The sequence below is a fragment of the Pteropus medius genome, unplaced genomic scaffold, assembly GCF_902729225.1.
Source record: "Pteropus medius unplaced genomic scaffold, Ma_sr-lr_union100, whole genome shotgun sequence".
Lineage (NCBI taxonomy): Eukaryota > Metazoa > Chordata > Mammalia > Chiroptera > Pteropodidae > Pteropus > Pteropus medius.
This window is the reverse complement of record NW_024349801.1, coordinates 25970992-25993177: the sequence shown is the minus strand read 5'-3', so window position 1 is coordinate 25993177 and position 22186 is coordinate 25970992. Positions and strand designations below refer to the sequence as shown.

General features: G+C 34.6%; 1 protein-coding gene across 6 annotated transcripts in view; it reads left to right on the top strand.

The window, feature by feature from the left end:
* WDR76 (WD repeat domain 76) overlaps positions 1 to 22186 on the top strand; it is a 114042-nt gene that overhangs the window by 28345 nt on the left and 63511 nt on the right. For 4 of the 6 annotated variants that reach the window (XM_039888280.1, XM_039888281.1, XM_039888283.1 and 1 more), the window contains 5 exons: positions 5876 to 6034; positions 10960 to 11177; positions 12024 to 12176; positions 13776 to 13829; positions 19310 to 19828. In XM_039888280.1, coding sequence (XP_039744214.1) covers positions 5876 to 6034; positions 10960 to 11177; positions 12024 to 12176; positions 13776 to 13829; positions 19310 to 19565 — 840 coding nt within the window. In that variant the 3' untranslated portion in view covers positions 19566 to 19828. Of the gene's footprint in view, positions 1 to 5875; positions 6035 to 10959; positions 11178 to 12023; positions 12177 to 13775; positions 13830 to 19309; positions 19829 to 22186 lie in introns of those variants that run through there. The other 2 variants (XR_005658530.1, XR_005658529.1) reach the window with 1 other exon arrangement.

The following is a 22186-nucleotide window of genomic DNA, read 5'->3' as shown; positions in this document are numbered from 1 at the left end:
AGCACATTGAGTGGATATTTAGATTTTTCCTTTTTGGAGTGAGGAATAGGAAAATGGCTGCTTGGGAGGAAATGGAGAAAACAGTGAGCAAGTGAGAGAAGTGAATAGTAGGATTAATTCTCTGCAAAGGAAATTTTTTTGGTCTGTGGAGTGGTATAAGCCAACACCTCCCTTCACCCCCTGCCACCCTCGGCCCTAACCCTGCCGGATAGGTGGTGTGAATCCTGGTATAAAATAACAAAATCTCAGAGACTAGGAATTTTAGCAAATACTGTTTCAGCTGGAACCAACTGTCTGCCTCTCTCTTCCTGCCCCGTCTTTCTTCTGGGCTACAGAAACGCCTGTCCTTTTATGAGGGAAAACGAACTGGTATCAGATATTAGGAGAAAGAGTCAATATGTTATATCAGAGCAACTAGCATAGACAGAGCAATTCAAATATGATGACATGAAAAATGATGTGATGACTAGACAAACACTTGCAAAAACAACAGAATCTAGTATGAAAAGACGGACCTAGAAGAAAAACATAAGGAAATGAAGGAAATTCTCTTCAGTTGCTCCGGACTGTATAACTGCACTGTTTAGTACAGTAGCTACTAGTTGTATGAGACTATTTTCACTTAAATTAATTCAAAGAAACTTCAGTTCTTCATTTGCACCAGGCACATTTCAGATTCTTAATAGCCACACATGGCTAGTGGATACTATACAGGACAGTGCATATTACAACATTTTTGTCATTGCAGAAAGTTCTTTTGGACCGTGCTGCTGTGGAGCAGGTTAATAATATTAATTTGGTAAAATAAGACTCGGAGAAGATGATAGAGCAACAGGATGAGATGAAAATAAGGAGATTAAAGAACTAAGAAAACAAATTGAAGATCAGTGAAATTAATAAATTAGATAAAAGCAAGGAACAGAGTAGACATTGACGAAAATTAAATTACAGACATTAAAGGAAAGATCTGAAGTAATATCAAACACAGGTGAAAAAAGCTCTAAGAGATAAGCCAATAGTAAAGGAAAGACCATTAAAGATGACCCAACAAATGAGACAGAAAATACATTCAGAGAGAATTTTTTTGAAAAGACAGAATTGAAATGGCAGGTTGAATGTGTATATCGGGTTCTAGGAAAATTTGGAACTTGAGATAGAAAAAAACATGCAAAGGAAAAAGCTGGGCTTACCTTGGTTTTTTTACAGCAACATTTCATGTAATTTCCACAAAGTTCTGAGGGAAGGAGGTGGAGGTATTGTCCCAGAATACTTACCCAGCCCAAGTTATTGTTCTAATGTAAAGGCAGCAGATATGTATTCCCAACATGTGAAAAAAACAAAAAATTCAAGACCTGTGAATTCATCTGGAAAAAAAAACTTTGACAGGAAATCTTATTCAATTACGAGTAAATCCAAATGAAGAATTCAGGAATGGAGAAACTTGACAAAAGAATTGATGATGAGCATTGAGTCCTTTAAATGCAGAAGTCATATTAACCATACAAATTATGGTTGCAAAACTGGATGTGAATGTTATCAACCCGGACAAAATAAAAATAACAAAATATAGAGATGGAGAAAGAGGAGATTGGAGGAGAAATAAGAATAATTTCTCAGTGAATAGGAATCATCTAAATTTGAGAGTTAAAAAATAAAAAAGCATAATGACTACAGCTACTTTGTTTTATACTTTTTAGGAGATTTCTCTTTCAAAGAAATACTCAAAGTCCAATCATTCTTTCAGCCTGATTTTCTTTTATTATTTTGAAATATAGCTAAATTTAGTACTAGTAGTAATGGCATATGTAACATGGTCTTATTCTTTCTAAATTTGTCATTCTATCTACATAAGCACATATAAAGATAGATGTAAAGATCACTTATTTTAAAGATAATTTTGGATTTGGAGTGATGTTTTTATTAAGTGTATTGAGGTAACATTAGGTAATACAATTATAATTTTCAGGTGTACGTTATAATTTGACATGTATGTATTCTGTTGTATGATTACTACCCAAAGTCCAGTTCCCTTCAGCTACCGTATGTTTGATCCCCTTTACCCTCCCCCAACCCTCTTATATTTGACCCCCTTTACGTAGTCTACCTCTTCCTTCCTCCCCCATCCCCTACTCTCTGGTAACCACTAGTCCATTGTTCATGTCTCTGAGTCTCTGTCCTGTTCATTTGTTGCTTTTAGATTTATATCCCACATATAGTGATATCATGTGATTTTCAACTTTTTCTGTCAGGCTTATTTCATTTAGCATGATTATCTCGAGGTCCATCCGGGTTGTTGCAAATGGCAGTGTTTCATCTCTTCTTAGGTCTGAGTAATATTCCATTGTATATATGTACCATAGCTTCTTTATCCAGTTATCTAATGTAGGATACTTCGGTTGCTTCCATGTCCTGGCCGTTGTGAATAATGCTGCTATGAACATTGGTGTGCAAATATCTTTATGGATATGAATTTTTAAGACTGGGGTAAATGCCCAGTAGAGGGATTGCTCGATCATATGGTAGCTCAATTCTTAGTTTTTTGAGGAACATCCATACTGTTTTCCATAGTGGCTGTACCAATTCGCAGCCCCACCAGCAGTGTATGAGGGTTCCTTTTTCTCCACATCCTCTCCAGCATTTGTTATTACTTGTCCTGTTGATTATAGCTATTCTAACTGGTGTGAGATGATATCTCATTGTAGTTTTGATTTGCATTTCCCTAATAGGTAGCGATGTTGAGCATCTTTTCATATATTTGTTGGTCATTTATATGTCCTGTAGGGAGAAGTGTCTCTTCGGGTCCTCTGCCCATTTTTTGATTGGACCATTTGTTTTTTTGTTGTTATTGAGTCATATGAATTCTTTGTATATTTTGGATATTAGGCCCTTATTGGAAGCTTTGCTCGCAAATATATTTTCCCATTCAGATGGTTGTCTCTTTACCTTGTCGACGGTTTCTTTTGCTGAGCAGAAGTGTTTTTTTTGATGTAGTCCCATTTATTTATTTTCGCTTTTACTCCCCTTGCCTTTGAGGTTAAATTCATAAAATCCTCTTTAAGTTCAAGGTCCATGAGTTTAGTTCCTATGTTTTCTTCTGTGCATTTTATTGTTTCAGGTCTTATGTTCTGGTCTTTAATCCATTTTGAATTAATTTTGGTGTGTGGCGATAGACAACAGTCTAGTTTCATTCTTTTTCAGGTGGCTTTCCAGTTTTCCCAGCATCATTTATTGAAGAGACTTTCCTTTCTCCACTGTATATTTTTGGCTTTTTTGTCAAAAATTGTTTGCCCATATAAACGTGGGTTTACTTTTGTACTCTTGATTCTGTTCCACTGGTCCGTGTGTCTGTTTTTCAGCCAATACCATGCCGTTTTGATTACTGTCGCTTTGCAGTATAATTCGAAGTGGGGCAGAGTGATGCCTCCAGCCTCATTCTTTTTTCTCAGGATGACTTTGACAATTCGAGGTCTTTTGTGCTTGCATACAAATCTGATGTTTTTTTGTTCTATTTCTTTAACAAATGCCGATGGGATTTTGATGGAGATTGCATTAAATCTGTATAATGCTTTAGGTAATATGGTCATTTTAACTATATGATTCTTCCAATCCAAGAACACGGAATATCTTTCCATTTCTTTGAATCTTCTTCAATTTCTTTTAATACAGTCTTGTAGTTTTCATTATATAGGTCCTTCACATGTTTCATTAAATTTATTCCTAGGTATTTTATTCTTTTTGTTGCAGTTGCAAAAGGAATTATTTTTTCACTCCTTTTTCTGAGATTTTATTATTAGAATATAGGAATGCTATGGATATTTGAGCATTGATTTTTTTATCCAGAGACTTTATTTGCTTATTGTTTCTAATAGTGTTCTTGTGGAGTCTTTGGGGTTTTCTATATAGAGAATCATGTCATCCGCAGATAGTGACAGTTTGACTTCTTCGTTTCCTATTTGGATGCCTTTTCTATCTTTCTCTTGCCTAATTGCACTTGCTAGGACCTCCAGTGTTATAACAGTGGCAATAGTGGACAGCTTTGCCTTGTTCCTGATCTTAGAGTGAAGGTTTTTAGTTTTTAACCATAAATTATAATGTTGACTGAGAGTTCGTCATAGATGGCCTTTATTATGTTAAGGTATTTTCCTTCTATATCAATTTTGTTAAATGTTTTGATCATAAATGGATGCTGTATCTTGTTGAAGGCTTTTTCTGCATCTATTGATATGATCATATGATTCTTTTTTAATTTGTTTATGTGGTGTATCACATTGATTGATTTGTGTTTGTTGAACCATCCCTGTGCCCGTGGGATGAAGCCTACTTGATTGTGGGGTATAATCTTTTTAATATGTTGCTGTATTTGGTTCGCTCGTATCTTATTTAGGATTTTTGCATTTGTGTTCATGAGGGTTATTTGTCTGTAGTTTTCTTTTTTTGTGTTATCTTTACCAGGTTTTGCTATCAGAGTACTATTGGCCTCATAAAATGAGTTGGGAAGTATTGCCTCCACTTCGATTTTTTGGAAGAATTTGAGGAGAGTAGGTATTAAATCTTCTTTGAATGTTTGGTAGAATTCACTCGTGAAGCCATCTGGTCCTGGACTTTTACTTTTTGGTAGGTTTTTGATGATTGTTTCAATTTCCATAGTGTTGATTGGTCTATTTAGATTTTCTAGTTCTTGATTCAGTCTAGGAAGATTGTATTTTTCTAAGTACTGGTCTCTTTCTTCTAGGTTACTAAGTTTGTTTTTATATACTTTTTCATAGTATTCTTGCATGATCCTTTCTATTTCTGCGATGTCAGTCATAATTTCCCCTCTTTCCTCTTTCATTTGGGTCCTTTCTCTTTTTTCTTTAGTGACTCTAGCCACGGGTTTGTCAATTTTATTAACCTTGTGAAAGAACCAGCTCTTTGTTCTATTTATTTTTTCTAATTTTTTTTTGTTTGTTTTCATTTATGTCTGCTCTGATTTTCACGATTTGTTTCCTTGGAGTGATTTTTTAAAAACCTTTGTTTTTGTACATTTCTTTTTTTTTTTGAGTTCTTTATAACAATGGAAAGTATTGTTTTTCTAAAAAATTAACTGTGAACCAATATGCCAAGGTGTTAACAGTAGTAAACTCTGGGTAGAAGGAATGTGTGTGATTGTATTTTTTTTCTTTTCTTCTTAAAAAATTTATATTTTAAAATTTGAAATAAAAAATAAAAATACTGTAGTATTTTTGGAGATGATAGTTGCTCTGGCTTATAATATGACCTATGGCATAGGAATATATCTTGTCCAAATCTGAAAAGTGATGATTTGGGAGTTGGTAATTCAGTAATGAAAGAATAATCCTTGCAAGTAATAATATTAATGTGGAAATTCAAATATGTGCATTTTCATGGTATATTTAGGGCATGAAATATTTTTTAAACTTTCATTTTGTGCCAGGACCAAACACCTAAATGAAAATTGTGCTGAGAATGATGTACATACTCGTTCATGCTTAGGAAGCAAAGTGGTAATGGTATTGATATCGTTTTTGATATAAGAAATTATGCTGTGTGTGAAATAAAGAGTAGATTTCTTATTTCCTGAGGATTTCATGAAATGAAATAAGCAGTAGTTTTTCTCTGTTATTAAAAAACTAGTTGTCTAGTTGCAGAAAGCTGGAAAATATTAAAATAAGTGTGACTTATTGTTGGATTGAACATTAGAAAAAAGTGACAGTGTAAAGATTCCAGTTCTGACTTTCTAAAGGGGAGGTGGGTACAATTATAGAAGAAAAGACCGGATATAATACAGATGTAAATTGTTTAATGCCATGACATAGAAAATATTATCAGTTTTTACTAATTTTTGTCTCTCTCTCTGCCCGCAATTCTCTTCCAGACTCACCAACCTAAAGAAGATGGAACTTATGTTTTTCAGCCCCATAGTCAGCCAGTTAGCTGTCTTTACTTCTCACCTACCAACCCGGCTCACATACTGTCACTGAGCTATGATAGCACGTTACGTTGTGGAGACTTTTCCACGGCTGTTTTTGACGAGGTAAATGTTAATGTGTTTACATGTTGACCTCAGAGGATATTCTAGATTCTTTATGAAATGCCACATGAATGATTATTATACTAGCCAGATTGAGTGAGGCGGTATCGAATAGGGACTTGAGCACCACGCTGCCCATGTCCCAGGCCATCTGTTACTACTTGTGTGACCTTGGTAAGGTACTTAACCTCTTTGTGCCTCAACTTCCTTAGTTATGAAATAGGATAGTACTTTATAGGGTTTTCATGAGGATTAAATGCAGATAATGAATTAATGCAGATAAAGTACTTAGAATAGTCTGGCACATAATAAGTGTTTTTTCTTACTATTTTAATTTTATTTTTGCAAAAGCTTTTAAATAAAATTACTATATTTAAGCTTAAGACTTGTACTTATTTTTAATTAAAAAAAAAAAATTTGGAGTATTATTATACTTTCGTTCATCATTCCTGGCCTTTGCAGATACAAATTTTGTGAGGATGAGTCTTAGATGTGACCAAAAAAAGACTGTAGAGAAATTCATCACATAACAGTACTATATCACATTATACCTAAAACTTTTGGCTTATAATAGAACACAGAAACTACAAAATTTGTTTTTTTCTAGTCTTCTAGCTAGGATTTATCATGTCTTATGTGCCATATACATCTGGTTTAGCTTAGCTGTTTTTATCTTGTGAAGTTAGACTGAAAAACTGCTGTCATGTAATTGTACTCTGTCAAGAAATGGATACCCAGGCAGTTTAATTCAGAACATCTTAGGCCAAGTTTATTTGTAACCAGTTTTATCCAGGCTTATTGTTGAGGATATAGTTTTTTCCTGCTGGTCCAAACCCTAGTTTATGAATAGTCAAAAGATCTCGGGCTCATACTCATGACTACTCATCCTCTCAGAGACAGTCTACCTGAATCACTAGCCTACTCCTTGGAGGTTTTCTAACCGATTTGATCTCTGGTTGGCTAGGAATCCTCACAATATTGGATCCCAGTGATTATGTTTTGGTCTACTATTTAAATATCTGTTGTTTGAGACTCATGGGCGTGGACTATAGACTAGTGGTTACCAGAGGGTAGGGGATAGGGGAGGAGCGGGGAGGTAAAGGGGATCAAATATAGGGGGTAGGGAGAAGGTGAAGTGGGTAAAGGGGATCAAATATATGGTAGCTGAAGGAAACTGGACTTTGGGTGGCAAACACACAGTAGAATATACGGATGTCAAATTATAATGTATACCTGAAAATTATATAATTATATTATCCAATGCTACCCCAATAAACTTAATAAATAAAAATAAATAAATAACTAAATAAATAAATATCTGCTGTTTAATGCTTACAACAAACATATCATTTGAGGTACTTAATCATATCAGATTCCCTCAAGAGAATTCTCACAAATCAAACTTTTTTTTTTAAAATATGGATTTTAATCTTCATGGAAACTTAGATGTAGGTTTTCGATGTAGGTTTTCGATGTAGGTTTTTATCCTTTATCTTATTTCACATGAGACTTTTAACATTTTTAGAGGTCCTCAGTATAAGAGCAATTTATATGTGATAGACAGTAAAGAGAACAGGTTAGTCATCACTGAAGTTGCTTTGTAAATACGAATCGATTATCTAATTTTATGCCTTATTTTTTTACATAAGCCAGTACTCAAAATTAACACATTCTAATGTCTTTGTAATTATTCTAATAGTCCATGTATAGATGATTCATAATTACTTTTAAAAGTTTTAAAACAATTTTTACAATTATAGTATAGTATGTAACTGCTATTTTGTTCGTCACTGAATTCCTAAAATAGTCTTTCTTACAGTTGGGGAGACCTTTTTGTTGAGAGCTAATAGTTTTTGGGTTTCCTTTCAAAAACGAAGATGGTTAAGTCTCTTTAGGTCTGTTTTTACTATATGAAAAAAGATTCAAGACTTAATGTGTTGCTAATCAGACTTGATTTCCTAATTACCGACAATTAGAAGAAAGTTTTTTTTTTATCAATATCTTTGCTGTTTTTCTTTTAATTTTTATTTCTACCTTTTTAAAAATAAGATTTTAAGAGTAACATTCATATTTCAAATACTTATTGGAAATAGATGGGCTATCAATCATGGGTTAAATAAAATAATTTTTGTGAGAAGACTTCTTTGAACTATTTAATGAGAGCACTTTGATTATTAATGTACAGCCATGTAGGTATCTATGCAAGTCACATTCTGTTTTGTATTTGTTTACATTTTTATAAGAAGTTTGGAGTCTGAAATTTAAAAGTACGTCTTATTTTATCAGCCACTTAATTATAACTGATTTTGCTTATATTTAAACAGCTTTACTGAGATATTTCACATACCATATGATTTACCCATTTAAAGTGTAAAATTCAGTGGTTTTTAGTATATGTATACAGCTGCGAAACCATTACCACAATCTAATTTTAGAATATTACCCCCAAAACCCCTTGTCTGTTAGCTCCCAATTTCCTCCTCTCCTCAGCCCTACACAACCACTAATCTATTTTGTTTTTTTAGATTTGCCTATTCTAGTCCTTTCATATAAATGGAGTCATACAATTTATACTCTTTTATTATTGCCGCCTTTTATAGCAAAATGTTTTCAAGGCTTATCCATGTTGTAGAATATGTGAGTTCTTTATTCCTTTTTATGGCTAATATTCCAATGTATGACCAAACCAGATTTTACTCATCTATTCATTAATTGATGAACATTTGGGTTTTTATTTTTCACTATTGTGAATAATGCCATTATGAACATTCATGTGCAAGTTTTGTGTGCATATGCTTTTATTTTTCTTGGGTATATACCTAGGAGTGGAATTGCTGGGTCATATGGTAACTCTATGTTTAACATTTTGAGGAACTGCCAAACTATTTTCCAAACTGGCTTTACCATTTTACACACTCATCAGCAATGTACGTGGCTCTATATCCTTGCCAATACTTGTTATTGTTGGTGAGTATGGCCACCCTAGTGGGTATAAGGTGGTATCTCATTGTGGTTTTGATTTGCATTTCCCTAATGATTAGTGATGCTGAGCATCTTTTCATCTGCTTATTGGTCATTTATATTTCTTTAGAGAATATCTATTTGGATTGTTTGCCTATTTTTTAATTGGGTTATTTTTTTAGTATTGCGTTTGAAGAGTTCACTTATTTTTTTTTTTAAGTCAGGCTTATTGAGGTATCAGTTACAAATAGTAAAATTTATGTGTACACTTATATGAGTTTTGGCAAGTTGTATATACCTGTGTAACCACCACCACAATCAAGATGTAGAAAATTTCTATGACTTGAAAAAATTACCTCGTGAACTCTTGTAGTTAGTCCCCTCATCCTTCCCGCAGCCCCTAACAACCACCGATGTGATTACTGTGTCTCTGTAATTTTGCCTGTTCCAGAATATCAAGTAAATGGAACCATTCAGTATGTAGCCTTTTGTGTCTCATTCCTTTTACCTAGCTTTTAAAATTCATCCATGGCGTTGCATGTATTAGCATTTTGTTCCTGATTCTACTGATTGAACAATCACCTTGTTAGGCATTAACCTGAATGTATTTTTTACATATTATTAAGCTTTATAACACCTTATGAGGTAGTAGGTAATGTTATTCCCATTTAACAGTTGAAAAAACTGAGGTAAAGAGGTTTATTAGCTTGCTCAAGGACATAAATATGGCAGAACTAGAATTTGCTCTTGGGTCTGTTTGACTCCAAAGCCCTTGTTGCATTTAACCATTTTAATATACTCACTGAACATTTCAAATTTCATTTGTGTATACTGGGATTTTGGGGGGCATATAGTGGTTGGGATGCCATTGATATATTAATTCATTAATCTCAGTTTATAATCTCAGTTTATAATACTAGTTATTAAAACTAAAAATCAGCAGTAGTTCATGATTCAACAATAAGAATTGTTGTGGTCATTCTGTCTTACTTGAATACTGACACATGCTACATTTATTTTTTATTCCTTATGTGTGCGAGCCCTGAACCCAAAGTGATAATATTGTGGATTGTGATTAAAAAATTATAGCAATAATATGTGTTCATGATAAAACATTTACCGTAGATAGAGTATGTAAAGTAAATTTGCCTTTCCTCCATTCTCTCATCCTTGTATTTCTTGGGCATGTTTCCAGAAAGTACACATATACTTACAAGTATATAGATATTTTTTTCTTTGCACTAATGGATTCATACTACATTTATACTTTTTTTGCAACTTGCTTATTTCACTTACTGGTATGTCTTGGACAGTTAGTGGTACAAATCTACCTCTTTTTAGCATGGCATAGTATTTCAAAGTAGAGATGAACCATCATTTATTTAACCAGATCTTTTTTGGTGAACATTTAGATTGCCTCTTACTATAGGCAGTCTTGCCGTAGGCATCCTTATGTATATCTTAGTGAAATTATTGTGTATAAACATTAAATATTTTGATAGATGTATCCTGCTCAGCTGTCAAATATTTGTGTCTCTTTACACTTACTTCCACCAAGAGTAGGTGAGCATTCAACCATCTATTTTGGACTTTATTGGGAAAACTACTTGGTATATTAAGGTATTTCAATTGGGTAGAATTCATATTCAGTCCATTTCCTAGTAAGTTTCACAGGGTAGATCAGCAGCTCAGGTTTATTGGATTTAAGAGATTTGGGATGTAGTCCTGACATGGATGAATGGGCCATTTGACTTTTTAAGTGAGTCTCACAACTGATCAGTGCCTCAGTTTCCACCTCCAGATGGGGACTATCCTGTTGCTCTGTGCTTCCTGTGGAGATAGATGATGGGAGGATAAATGAGTTTATTAGAATAAAATGTTTCATAACTCTTTTCTCAAAGAATTTATACATTGGCTTTCTTTAAAAGATGAAACATATGTAAGTTGCTTGTTACTTTCATCCTCAGGTATATAGAAATGAAAGTAGCAGCTTTTCCTCCTTTGACTTCTTGACAGAAGATGCCTCCACTTTAATAGTAGGACACTGGGATGGAAGTATGTCACTGGTAGATAGACGGACACCTGGAACTTCTTATGAGAAATTTATCAATTCTTCTTTGAGAAAAATAAGAACTGTTCATGTCCACCCGGTACATAGACAGTATTTTATCACTGCAGGATTGAGGTATGTTCTTCATACAATTTTGTGATTTAGGCCTTTTAATGTTAGGATTGATGTTTTGGTTTGGTTGTTAAAGACATCTGACTTTTTGGCCAGAGGGGAAGGAGGTTGGGGAGCTGAGAGAAAGGGGTGAAGGGGTAGAAAAGTACAAATTAGTAGTTGATAGATGGTTACGGGAATGGGGAACACGGCATAGGGAATGCAGTCAGCAGTAAGATAATGGCTATGTTTAGAGCCAGAGCGGTGATAGAGTAATCGGGGGGATCGTTTCATAAACTATATAAATGTGTAACCAATGTACCATATACTCGAAACTAATAATAAAATAAAATGCAAAAAAAATAAAACAGTAATAACAGACATCTGACTTTTGTGATACCCATGGCCAAATAATTTTTCTTTCTACACAGAGGTTTTTTTGTGTGATTTTTCTTTTTAAAAAGAGATTCTTTTGGATTTAACAAATAGCGAAAATATTGAAACAAATGCGCGTTTTTGTTTTCCTTGGCATTATATGCATTTCCTTCTATTATTTTGAGAAGAAAACTTGTAAAAAAAAAGTTATATGTGACCTATAACTTGTTGGTTTATGTTAATTTTTTTCTTGAGACATTGGAAAACCAACTAGAATCTTTTCTCTTTATACATTGTTATGCTATATTTTTGGAATTTTTCTAATATTTAAAAAAAATCTATACCAGTATTTGTAAAATTAATGCAGAAAGATTAGAGGATATTAACTGTTCTTCAGTGTAGTGAATATTTGAGTGTCTAATTTATGTTCAGTGCTATTCTAGAGGCTCACTGCATGTACTCTGGTAACACTCAGAATTATTCCTCCTATTACAGGGATATTCATATTTATGATGCAAGGCATCTGAATCCCAGGGGAAGCCAGCCTTTGATTTCTGTGACTGAACACACAAAGAGCATCGCATCTGCTTATTTTTCACCTCTTACTGGTAACAGAGTAGTGACCACATGTGCTGATTGTAAACTGAGGTAAATTGAGAAGACAGAAGCATGTTATTAAGCAATCTAAAGTGTCTAGTTACTATGTCAGTAAAGCGGCAGCTTTGTTTACTGCTACTCTGTTCAGTCACTAGTTTCATAGCTGTATCAAGATTCCTAAAGATCAATGTCTTTAAGGCTTTTCAGCAGTTTTTGTGTCTGGAAATTTCCTTGAGATTGACAGGGAATATCTATAGTTATTATGGAGAATTGATGTCAGGCTTCCCTTTCAGCATTCAGCAATACCAGAAATACTACTGAAAGCAGGCTTGTGATATTTGGAAGGGAAATAATTTTTAGCACAGTGAAGCTCTTACTTTGGAGATAGTAGGGTCTGCCCTACAAGTGAAGTGCTGAATGGAAGTTGCAGAGTCCAAGACTATATGTAGGCAGAAAAGAGAGCAAAAACTGGGCTCTGTATAAACTACTGGATGTAGGTTTATGGTTTCAGCTTTGGTACCTGTATATAGCTACATCCTAAAAGGATTTTAAAATGTAATATAAAGCAGTTGAACCAAAAATAGAAAATAATGCCAATAAAAAATGATGTGGAGAATGTTAATATAACCATTAAGAAAATGATTCTGTTCTCTTCAGGAATCCCTAATTTTCCTTACGCATTTCTCAGTGTGTGAGAGTTTTACCTTAAGTTTTTGGAATTCATTCATTATTTATTCAACAAGTACCTATTTATACTGTGAGCCAGGCTTTAGAAAGTCACCTAAATTGTTTAGACACATTGTCCGCAGTGTGTAACAGGTGCCCAGTTAATTTCTAGTAAAGTCTGTGAGCATTACTTGTTGATACATTAAGGGAGTTAGTCACCAGGCAGGGGCAATCCAGTGTCCCCTTTTTATCCACGCAGTATCCTTTGTTTAGGGAACTACCTGTTTGTCCCATTCCTGTTCATTTGCACTGCAGAGTTGACTCTTGTTACATTAGCTGTTAGTGATTTGGCTTTCTAGTAATCTAATTAGGCAGTAGGCTCCAGTGCCAAACTGCATTGGAATAGCTAGGTACAAGGAGATGGGGAAGGTGGTGGTGATGTGGTTAGTTTCTTACTGCCAGGGTACCTCATGGAGACTTTTAGACTCTTTCAGCTGTCTCACGAGAACTCCTCACCTTGGTTGCCAGCCAGTCTTAGTCATGCTAGCAGCTGGAATCTCGCTAGCACCTAGAAATGACATCCATCTTTCAACTGATTCGTCTCCTAGGGAAATTGCTCTTAATACATGCATGTATTTTTAGGTTATTTATGCATTTTCAGACCACATCCTTTATGTATGACCTTTATTACTTTGATCGTAGTTTTTAGATTCCAGGTTATTACTTTACAGTGTACATTTTAAGTTTGGAGTAATAGTGTTTAAATAAATTATTTGTACGCTAAACTATAAGCACTGAATTTTATAATACTTCTTGTAATTTTTCTTAAATATATTAGCTGAGGTTTATTAGAGTCTTTTTTCTCTGTATTTTAAAATAATTGTATTTCTTTTGAACCAATGAAAAGTTTGTTAAACACACTTCAGAAAATTTGCAAGAAACAATAAAAAGAATGTTCCTTCATTCTTGTTCTTTATTTTGCAGAATCTTTGACAGCAGCTGTTTATCCGCTCAGATTCCTCTCCTCACCACTATCAGGTAGGTTTCCTTATGCCAAGTAATGTAGACCCTGGATTACTATGAGCTATTTGTTGGAGCACATTCATTAGACACCCGATAGTCGGAGAGTTTTATATTACACTGTTTAAGTGTCCCAAGTTACTCGTTCCTGTTCTGTCTGGAAGGGTTCTCTCTGTTCGCTGTGTCTATAAAGGGGTTCAGTCTCTTTTAGCCAGTAGCAGTTCTCTGCACCTGGGTGGTTAATTTGGTTAAGGTGAATTACTTTATTCCAAACCGAAGTACTCATGTTATCTTATTAAAGAATACTGTAACTACTCACCTGCTGATGAGGCTAGATGAAGCTCTCTTTAATTTGTGCCTGTTTGCTCTGGGCTTAGAGGGCTTCTCTATCCTCCCACTTACTTTATATTTTTGGTAACCCATTTTACATCTGCTGTGTATGTGTTTTACATCAAACTTTACTCAATGCCTTCTTCCTAGACATCTCTCTTTATCAGTATTTATGAAGTTGGGGACAGAGTGTACAGTATATGTTGATAGTTGTTTCATGAGTTTTATAGTCTGTACAGGCTATATTTAAGTATGTTCATTTTCTTTTTCACAAATTTCCCCCCTCTTAGTTTCCTTTTCCAGACTTTCTAATTTATTAGTTTCTAACGTGTATTTAAAAAAAAATTTAGGGTGATGATTCTGGGGTCAGTACGAATTTTCATTAAAGATAATGTAACTGAGTGGCAGTGGGAAATGTTCTCTGTATCCCAGCAGTCTCCAACCTTTTTTGGCACCAGGGACCAGTGCTCTTATGAGAATCTAATACCTGAGGTGGAGCTGAGGTGGTGATGTTAGCGCTGAGGAGTGGCTACAATTATAGATGAAGCTTTGCTTGCTCACTTGCCTCCTGTGCGGCCTAGTTCCTAACAGGCCACGGACTGGTACTGGTTCGTAGCCTGGGGGTTGGGGACCTCTGCCATAGACCATATGTCTTTAATAAGAAAGGGTTGCTATATTAAGCTATAGAGAATAAAAGGGCAGTATTTTCTTTTTGCTTTGGAGAGCTGTAAAGACCAACTGTATTTTTTAAATATTAATTTTATTTTTAGTTGTGATTATAAACACGTAACATTCAATTCACCATCTTAACCATTTTTACGTGTATAGTTCAATAGCGTTAGGTGTATTTGCTTTGTTGTGCAACAGATTTCTAGAACTTTTTCATCCTGTAAAACTGAAATTATGTGCATTAAACGTTAATTCTTCCTTCCCCCTGTTTCTCAGATCTTGGCAACCATCTTACTACTTTCCATTTCTATGATTTTGACTACTTCAGATACTTCATATGAGTGGAATCATACAGTATTTGTCATATTGTGACTGGCTTATTTCACTTAGCATGATGTCCTCGATATTCATCCATGTTCTAGCATGTAATAGTATCTCCTCTACTTAAGGCTGCATAATATTCCATGTATGTCTCTACTTAATTTTCTTTATTTATCTGTTGTTGGATATTTGGGTTGGTTCTACCTTTTGGCTATTATGAAAAATGCTGCAATAAACATGGGCGTACAAATATCTCTTCAAGAGCTTGCTTTGAATTCTTTTGGATAGATACCAAAAGAAAGATTTTGATGGATCATATGGTAATTCTATTTTTAATTTTTTGAGGAGCCTCCATACTGTCTTTGCATGGCAGCAGCATCATTTTACATTCCCACCAAGAGTATATCAGGGTTCTGATTTCTATATTCATCAAGTTGTTTTCTTTTTTTCTTTTGTTCGTGATTATCCTAATGAGTGTGAGGTAATATCTCATTGTGGTTTTGATTTCCATTTCTCTAATGATTACTGATGTTAAAAATCTTTTCATATGCTTGTTGGCCATTTGTATATCTTCTTTGGAGAATTGTCTGTTCAAGTCTTTTGTCCATTTCCGAATTGGGTCATTTTTGTTGTTGAGTCGTAGGAATTCTGTATAATTCTGCATATTAAATAACCCCCTTATCAAATATATGATTTGCAAATATCTACCATTCTGTAGGTTGCCTTTTCACTTAATTTATTGTTTCCTTTGGTGCATAGAGTTTTTAAGTTTGATATAGTCCTATTTGTCTATTTTTGTTTTTGTCGCCTATGCTTTTTGGTGTCATATCTACAAAATCGTGGCTAAATCCAGTGTCTGAAACTTTTCCTCTGTTTCCTTCCAGGAGTTTTATAGTTTCAGGTCTTATGTTTAGGTCTTTAATCCATTTTGAGTTAATTTTTATATATGGTTTAATGTTACTGTCCAGCTTCTCTTGCATATGGATATCCAGTTTTCCCAGCACCATTTTTTGAAGAGGCTGTCCTTTCTCCATTGTGTGGTCTTGATACTCTTGTCAAAGATCATTTGACCAAATACATGAGGGTGTATTTCCGAGCTTCCTATTCCTTTCCACTGGTCTGTATGTCTGTCTTTATGTCAGTACTATACTAGCTTACCTTTGTTTTGTATTATTTTTCAAAATTAAGAAATGTGAGGCCAACAGCTTTGTTCTTTTTTAAGATCATTTTGGCTATTTATGGTCCCTTGAGCTTCCATATCAATTTGAAGATTTCTAGTTTTTATTTCTGTAAAAATGCCATTGGGATTATGATAGGGATTGGTCATTGTTAATGTGTAGAAATGCAACTGCTTTTGTGTGTTGATTTTGTATCCCGTAACTGCTGAAATCATTTACATTGTTTTTGTGTGTGTGTGTGTGTGTGTGTGTGTGTGTGTGTGTGTCTTTAGGATTTTCTGTATGTAAGATCATGTCATACAAATAGGGATAATTTTACTCCTTCCTTTCCAATTCGGATGAATGTCTTTTATTTTTGTCTAATTGATTAAATGTCATGTGACTGCTCAGAATGTGTCCCGCTTATCAAATGCTTGTCGATTTAATGGTGATGTCTCACGTGCAGGATCTAGTTACTTATGAAGTTGTTAACAACCTGGAAGTTAGGCAGATCAGTGTCTCTAGTCCTACTCATTTTTCTAGTCCTACTGGATTTCCCGTACTCTGTTGAATAGAGGTGGCGAGAGGGCATCCTGGCTATTTTTCTGATCTTAGAGGAAAAGCTTTTGGTCTTTCATTGTTGAGTATGACATTAGCTGTGGGTTTTTCATATATGGCCTTTATTCTTTTGAGATAGTTTCCTTCTATTCCTAGTTTGTTGAGTGTTTTTATTGTGAAAGGATATTGAATTTTGTCAAATTATTTTTTTGCATCAATTGAGACGATCATATGGTTTTCGTCCTTCATACTGTTAATGCGGTATATTACATTGATTGAATTTTGTATGTTGAAGCATCCTTGCCTTCCAGATATAACTCTAACTTGGTGTATAATCCTTTTAATGTGCTATAGAATTTAGTTTGCTAGTATTTTGTTGAGGGTTTTTGCATCAGTATTTATCAGGGATATTAATCTGCAGGGCTTTTTTTTTGTAGTGTCCTTGTCTGGCTCTGGTATCGGGGTTTAGGGCTGGCCCCATAGAATGAGTTTGGAGGTGTTCTCTCCTCCTCAATTCTTTGAAAGAGTTTGAGGAACATTGGTGTTAATATGTCTTTATGTTTGTGAGAATTCTCCAGTTAACTCATCTGGTCCTGGGCTTTTTGTTGTTGTTGTTGGGAGGTTTTTGATTACTGTTTTAATCCCCTTACTAGTTATAGGTCTATTTAGATTTTTCTATTTCTTCAAGATTCAGTCTTGGTAAGTTGTGTGTTTTTGGGAGTTTTTCCATTTCTCCTAGGTTATCCAATTTGTTGGCATATAATTGTTCATAGTATTCTCTTATAATCCTTTTTATTTCTGTGACATCAGTTGTAATGTCCCCTCTTTCATTTCTGATTTTAGTTATTTGTGTTTTCTCTATTTTTTTCTTAATCTAGTTAAGGGCTTGCCAATTTTGTTGATCTTTTAAACAATAAACTTAGTTTTTTTTTCTATTGTTTTTCTATTCTCTATTTCCTGCTCTTTATTATTTCCTTCTTTTACTAACTTTTGGTTCAGCGTGTGTGCTTTTTTAACTTGAGGTGTACTTAGGTTGTTGATTTTGGGATCTTTTTATATATATATATTTTTTATTAAGTTTATTGGAGTAACATTGGTTAATACAATTATATAATTTTCAGGTGTACATTGTAATTTGACATCTATATATTCTGTTGTGTGTTTACCACCCAAAGTCTAGTTTCCTTCAGCTACCATATATTTGATCCCCTTTACCCACTTCACCCTCCCCCCTCATCCCCCACCCTCTACCCTCTGGTAACCACTAGTCTATAGTCCATGTCCATGAGTCTCTGTTTGTTTGTCCTGTTCATTTGGTGCTTTTAGGTTTATATTCCACAGATGAGTGATATCATGTGATTTTCAGCTTTTTCTGTCTGGCTTATTTCGCTTAGTATGATTATTTCAAGGTCCATCCATGTTGTTGCAAATGGCAGTATTTCATCTCTTCTTATGGCTAATATTCCATTGTATATATTTACCACAGCTTCTTTAGCCAGTCATCTATCGTAGGACACTTCAGTTGCTTCTGTGTCCTGGCCACAGTGAATAATGCTGCTATGAACATTGGTGTGCAAATATCTTTTCAGATATGGGTTTTCAAGTCTTTGGGGTAAACACCCAATAGAGGGATTGCTGGATCATATGGTAGATCAATTCTTAGGTTTTTGAGGAACCTCCATACTGTTTTGCATAGTGGCTGTACCAATTTGTAGTCCCACCAGTAGTGTATGAGGGTTCCTTTTTCTCCACATCCTCTCCAACATCTGTTATTACTTGTCCTGATGATTATAGCTATTCTAACAGGTGTGAGATGATATTGTGGTTTTGATTTGCATTTGGGATTTTTTTTAATTTAACTGTTTAGCACTATAAATTTCCCTGTTCATATTGCTTTCACAGATTCCCATAAATTTTGGCATATTGTGTTTTCATTTTCCTTTGTCTGCAGGCATTTTCTACTATACCTTGTGATTTCTTTCTTTGCACCCCAAATGTATTTTTTACTTTAAAGTTGTGTGGAATATAAAATGTTTTCGAGGTTTGGTTATCAGGGGAATACAAATAAGAGAAGTAGCAGCTCTTGTTTAAAACAATGATAATCTAGATTATTTCTTATTTCTAGGGCTTCTATTTTTATGTGCTAGAAAAAAAGGAAGGATATCTATTGAGCTAGGAAATAGAGAACAAAAAAAGGTGCCATTTCAATAGACAGTGACTACCTACTGAGCACAAACCACTATTCTTAACACTGAAGATTGAAAAATGCAGAAGACAGTGTCTCCGTCTTGGGTTTCAGTCTTGTAAGAAGGATGAGATTAGGTTGATGGTAACTCAGTAACTTAAAGAGAAGAGACTTGGCAGAGAAAACCGGCATTTAGGAGCAATGCCATCTTTATCCTCTGCCCATTGCTACCTTATTTAACACTTAACTATCCTCTAAAAAATTGTTTTCTTCACTAGGCACAACACCATCACTGGGCGATGGCTGACCAGGTTCCAAGCTGTGTGGGACCCTAAACAAGAAGATTGTCTCATAGTTGGCAGCATGGCCCATCCACGACAGGTGGAAATCTTCCATGAGACAGGAGAGCGGGTGCATTCTTTTCTTGATGGAGAATGCCTTGTCTCTGTGTGTTCTATCAATGCTATGCACCCGACTCGGTATATTTTGGCTGGAGGTAATTCCAGTGGGAAGATACATGTTTTTATGAATTAAGAAAGTTGCTGGGTTTTTGGTTTAGCAGCACTAGTTTGTTCAGATTAATGTCTATTTAGCAAATATAAATTGCTATATTAATGTGAGCTATGAGCAGAATGTACTTTTAGTAAGCGAGAAGCCTTGGAGGTTGTTTTTGCAAGATGGGAGGGAATTTGAGGGGAGGCTGTGATGCCATCAGCACTTTAATTAGGCAGCATGTTGGGAAATTAAAACAAATTATAAAGTTTTGAATGATCATTATTAAAAGTTTTTTGGTCTAATGATGTGTTAAAAAATTTATTGGGGTGACATTGGTTTAATATGTAAGTTTCAGACATATATCTTTATACTACCACATCTGTATACTCTATTGTGTGCCTACCACCCAAAATCTAATTGTCCTTCCATCATCATATATTTGACCCCCTTTACCCTCTTTGTTGTCCCCCAGCTCCTCTTCTCTGGTAACTACCATTCTGTTGTCTGTAACTATGAGGTTTTATGGTGGTTTGGTTTATTCATTTGTTGCTTTTGTTTTGTATCCCACATATGAGCGAAATCATATGGTTCTTGTCCTTTTCTATCTGACTTACTTCACTCTGCATGATACTCTGAAGAACCATCCATGTTGTCTCAAATAGCGATATTTCATTTTTTTATGTCTGTCTGGATGATCTATCCATTGCTGCCAATAGGGTATTCAAGTCCCCTACTATAATTGTATTTTTGTCAGTTTCTTCTTTTAGGACTGTTAGTAATTGCTTTATATATTTTGGTGCTTCCAGGTTGGGTGCATATATATTGATAAGTTTTATGTCTCCTTGATGAGTTGTCTCCTTTATTGTTATAAAAATGTCTATCATTTTCTCATGTTACCTTTTTTATCTTGAAATCTATTTTGTCCTCATATAAGTACTGCTACCCCTGCTTTTCTCTGGATACCATTCAATTGAAGTATCATCTTCCACCCCTTCACTTAGAGCCTATGTTTGTCTTTGTAGCTGAAATCGGTCTCCTGCTGGCCACTTACAGTTGGATCTTGTTTTTTAATCCATTCTCCTACTCTGTGCTTTTTGATTTGTGAGTTTGTCCATTTATATTTAGGGCAATTATCGATGTATGAGGACTTAACTATAGTTATTTTATCTTTTGTTTTCCAGTTGTTCTATTTCTTTTTCCTTGTGATTTTGTCTGCTATTTTAGTTTGGCATTTTCTATGATTTTTCTGTTTACTCTTCTTTTTTGTTTCATGTCAGCTTTGGATTTTTGTTTGGTGGTTACTATTAGGTTTGTAAAATATCTCATTCATAGAATAGTCCTTTTTCTTCTGATTGCCTCTTCATTCACCTGTACCCATTTGTCTTTTTTTTCTCCTGTTAGGAATATGTCACATTATTCTTTCGTATGTTGCGTGTTCATTACCAAATTGTAGGAGTTATTTTTTAATGCCTGTCCTTTTTTTACTCTAACTTTTGTTATAATTGTTTACTTCCCTATTCTGAAGTAGATTTGCTATTTCCTTCTTCTGTTAGTCATCTTACAGTTTTGTAAACTTTTGTCTTTATTTCTGTTAGTAGATAGAGCTCCCTTGAACAGTCTTCTGGTGGCAAATTCTGTTTTCGTTTAGGAAAGCCTTTATTTCTCCTTCATATCTAAAAGATAACTTTGCTAGGTATATTATCCTTGGCTGATGATTCATCTCTTTCAGTATTTTGACAATTTCCTTCCAGTTTCCTTTTTAATGTTTCTACTGAGAAATTTGATTATAATCTAATGGGCTTTCCTTTGTAGGTCACAGTATTTTTTCCCCTGGCTGCCTTGAGAATTCTTTGTCATTGATTTTTGACAGTTTGAATAAAATGTGTCTTGGAGGTCTTTTGTGTCGATAGAATTGCATTCTGGTAGCTTTTGTTATTCTAATATCCAATTCTTTCCATAGGTTTGAGAAGTTCTCATCAATTATTTGTTTGAATAGGCTCTCTGTTCCCTTTTTCCTCTCTTTTTCTTCTGGTATACCTATTATCCTTATGTGGTTCATTCTAATGTAGTCAGATAGTTCTCCTAGAGTGATTTTTTTTTTTTTTAAATAACTCTTAGTTCTCTTCTTCCTCCTGGGTCATTTCTAGGTTTCTGTATTTGAGCTCACTAATTCTCTTTTTCATCTAGTCTGTTGTATTTCCAGTGCTTTCTAGTGCATTACTCATCTTTGAGTTCTTCAGCTCCAGAATTTCTGTTTGGTTCTTTTTTATACTTTCAGTCCCTGGCAAAGTGTTCCTGTTGTTCATTAATTTTATTCCTGAGCTCATTGAACTGCTTTTCTTAGTTTTCTTGCATATTGTTAATTTCTTCATAACTGTAATCTTAAATTCTCTGTCATTTATATCACCATCTTCCATGACTTTGAGTTTGGTTTCTGGAGACTTTTCCTTTTTTTTCTGTGTTCCCAAGCTAGCTTAGTTGTTCATGGTATTTGATGGATTATTTTTCTGCCTGCACATTAAGATGGTAAACTCTTTTCTTTAGATACTGTTTTGCTGTCAACAATTCAGCAGGTAAATAGGGTACTTTCTTTTCTCTGTGCTGGTTAGGGCATATCAGCTTTATTTACTAGGTTCTGCTGGGGAGTGTCGGGCAGGGAG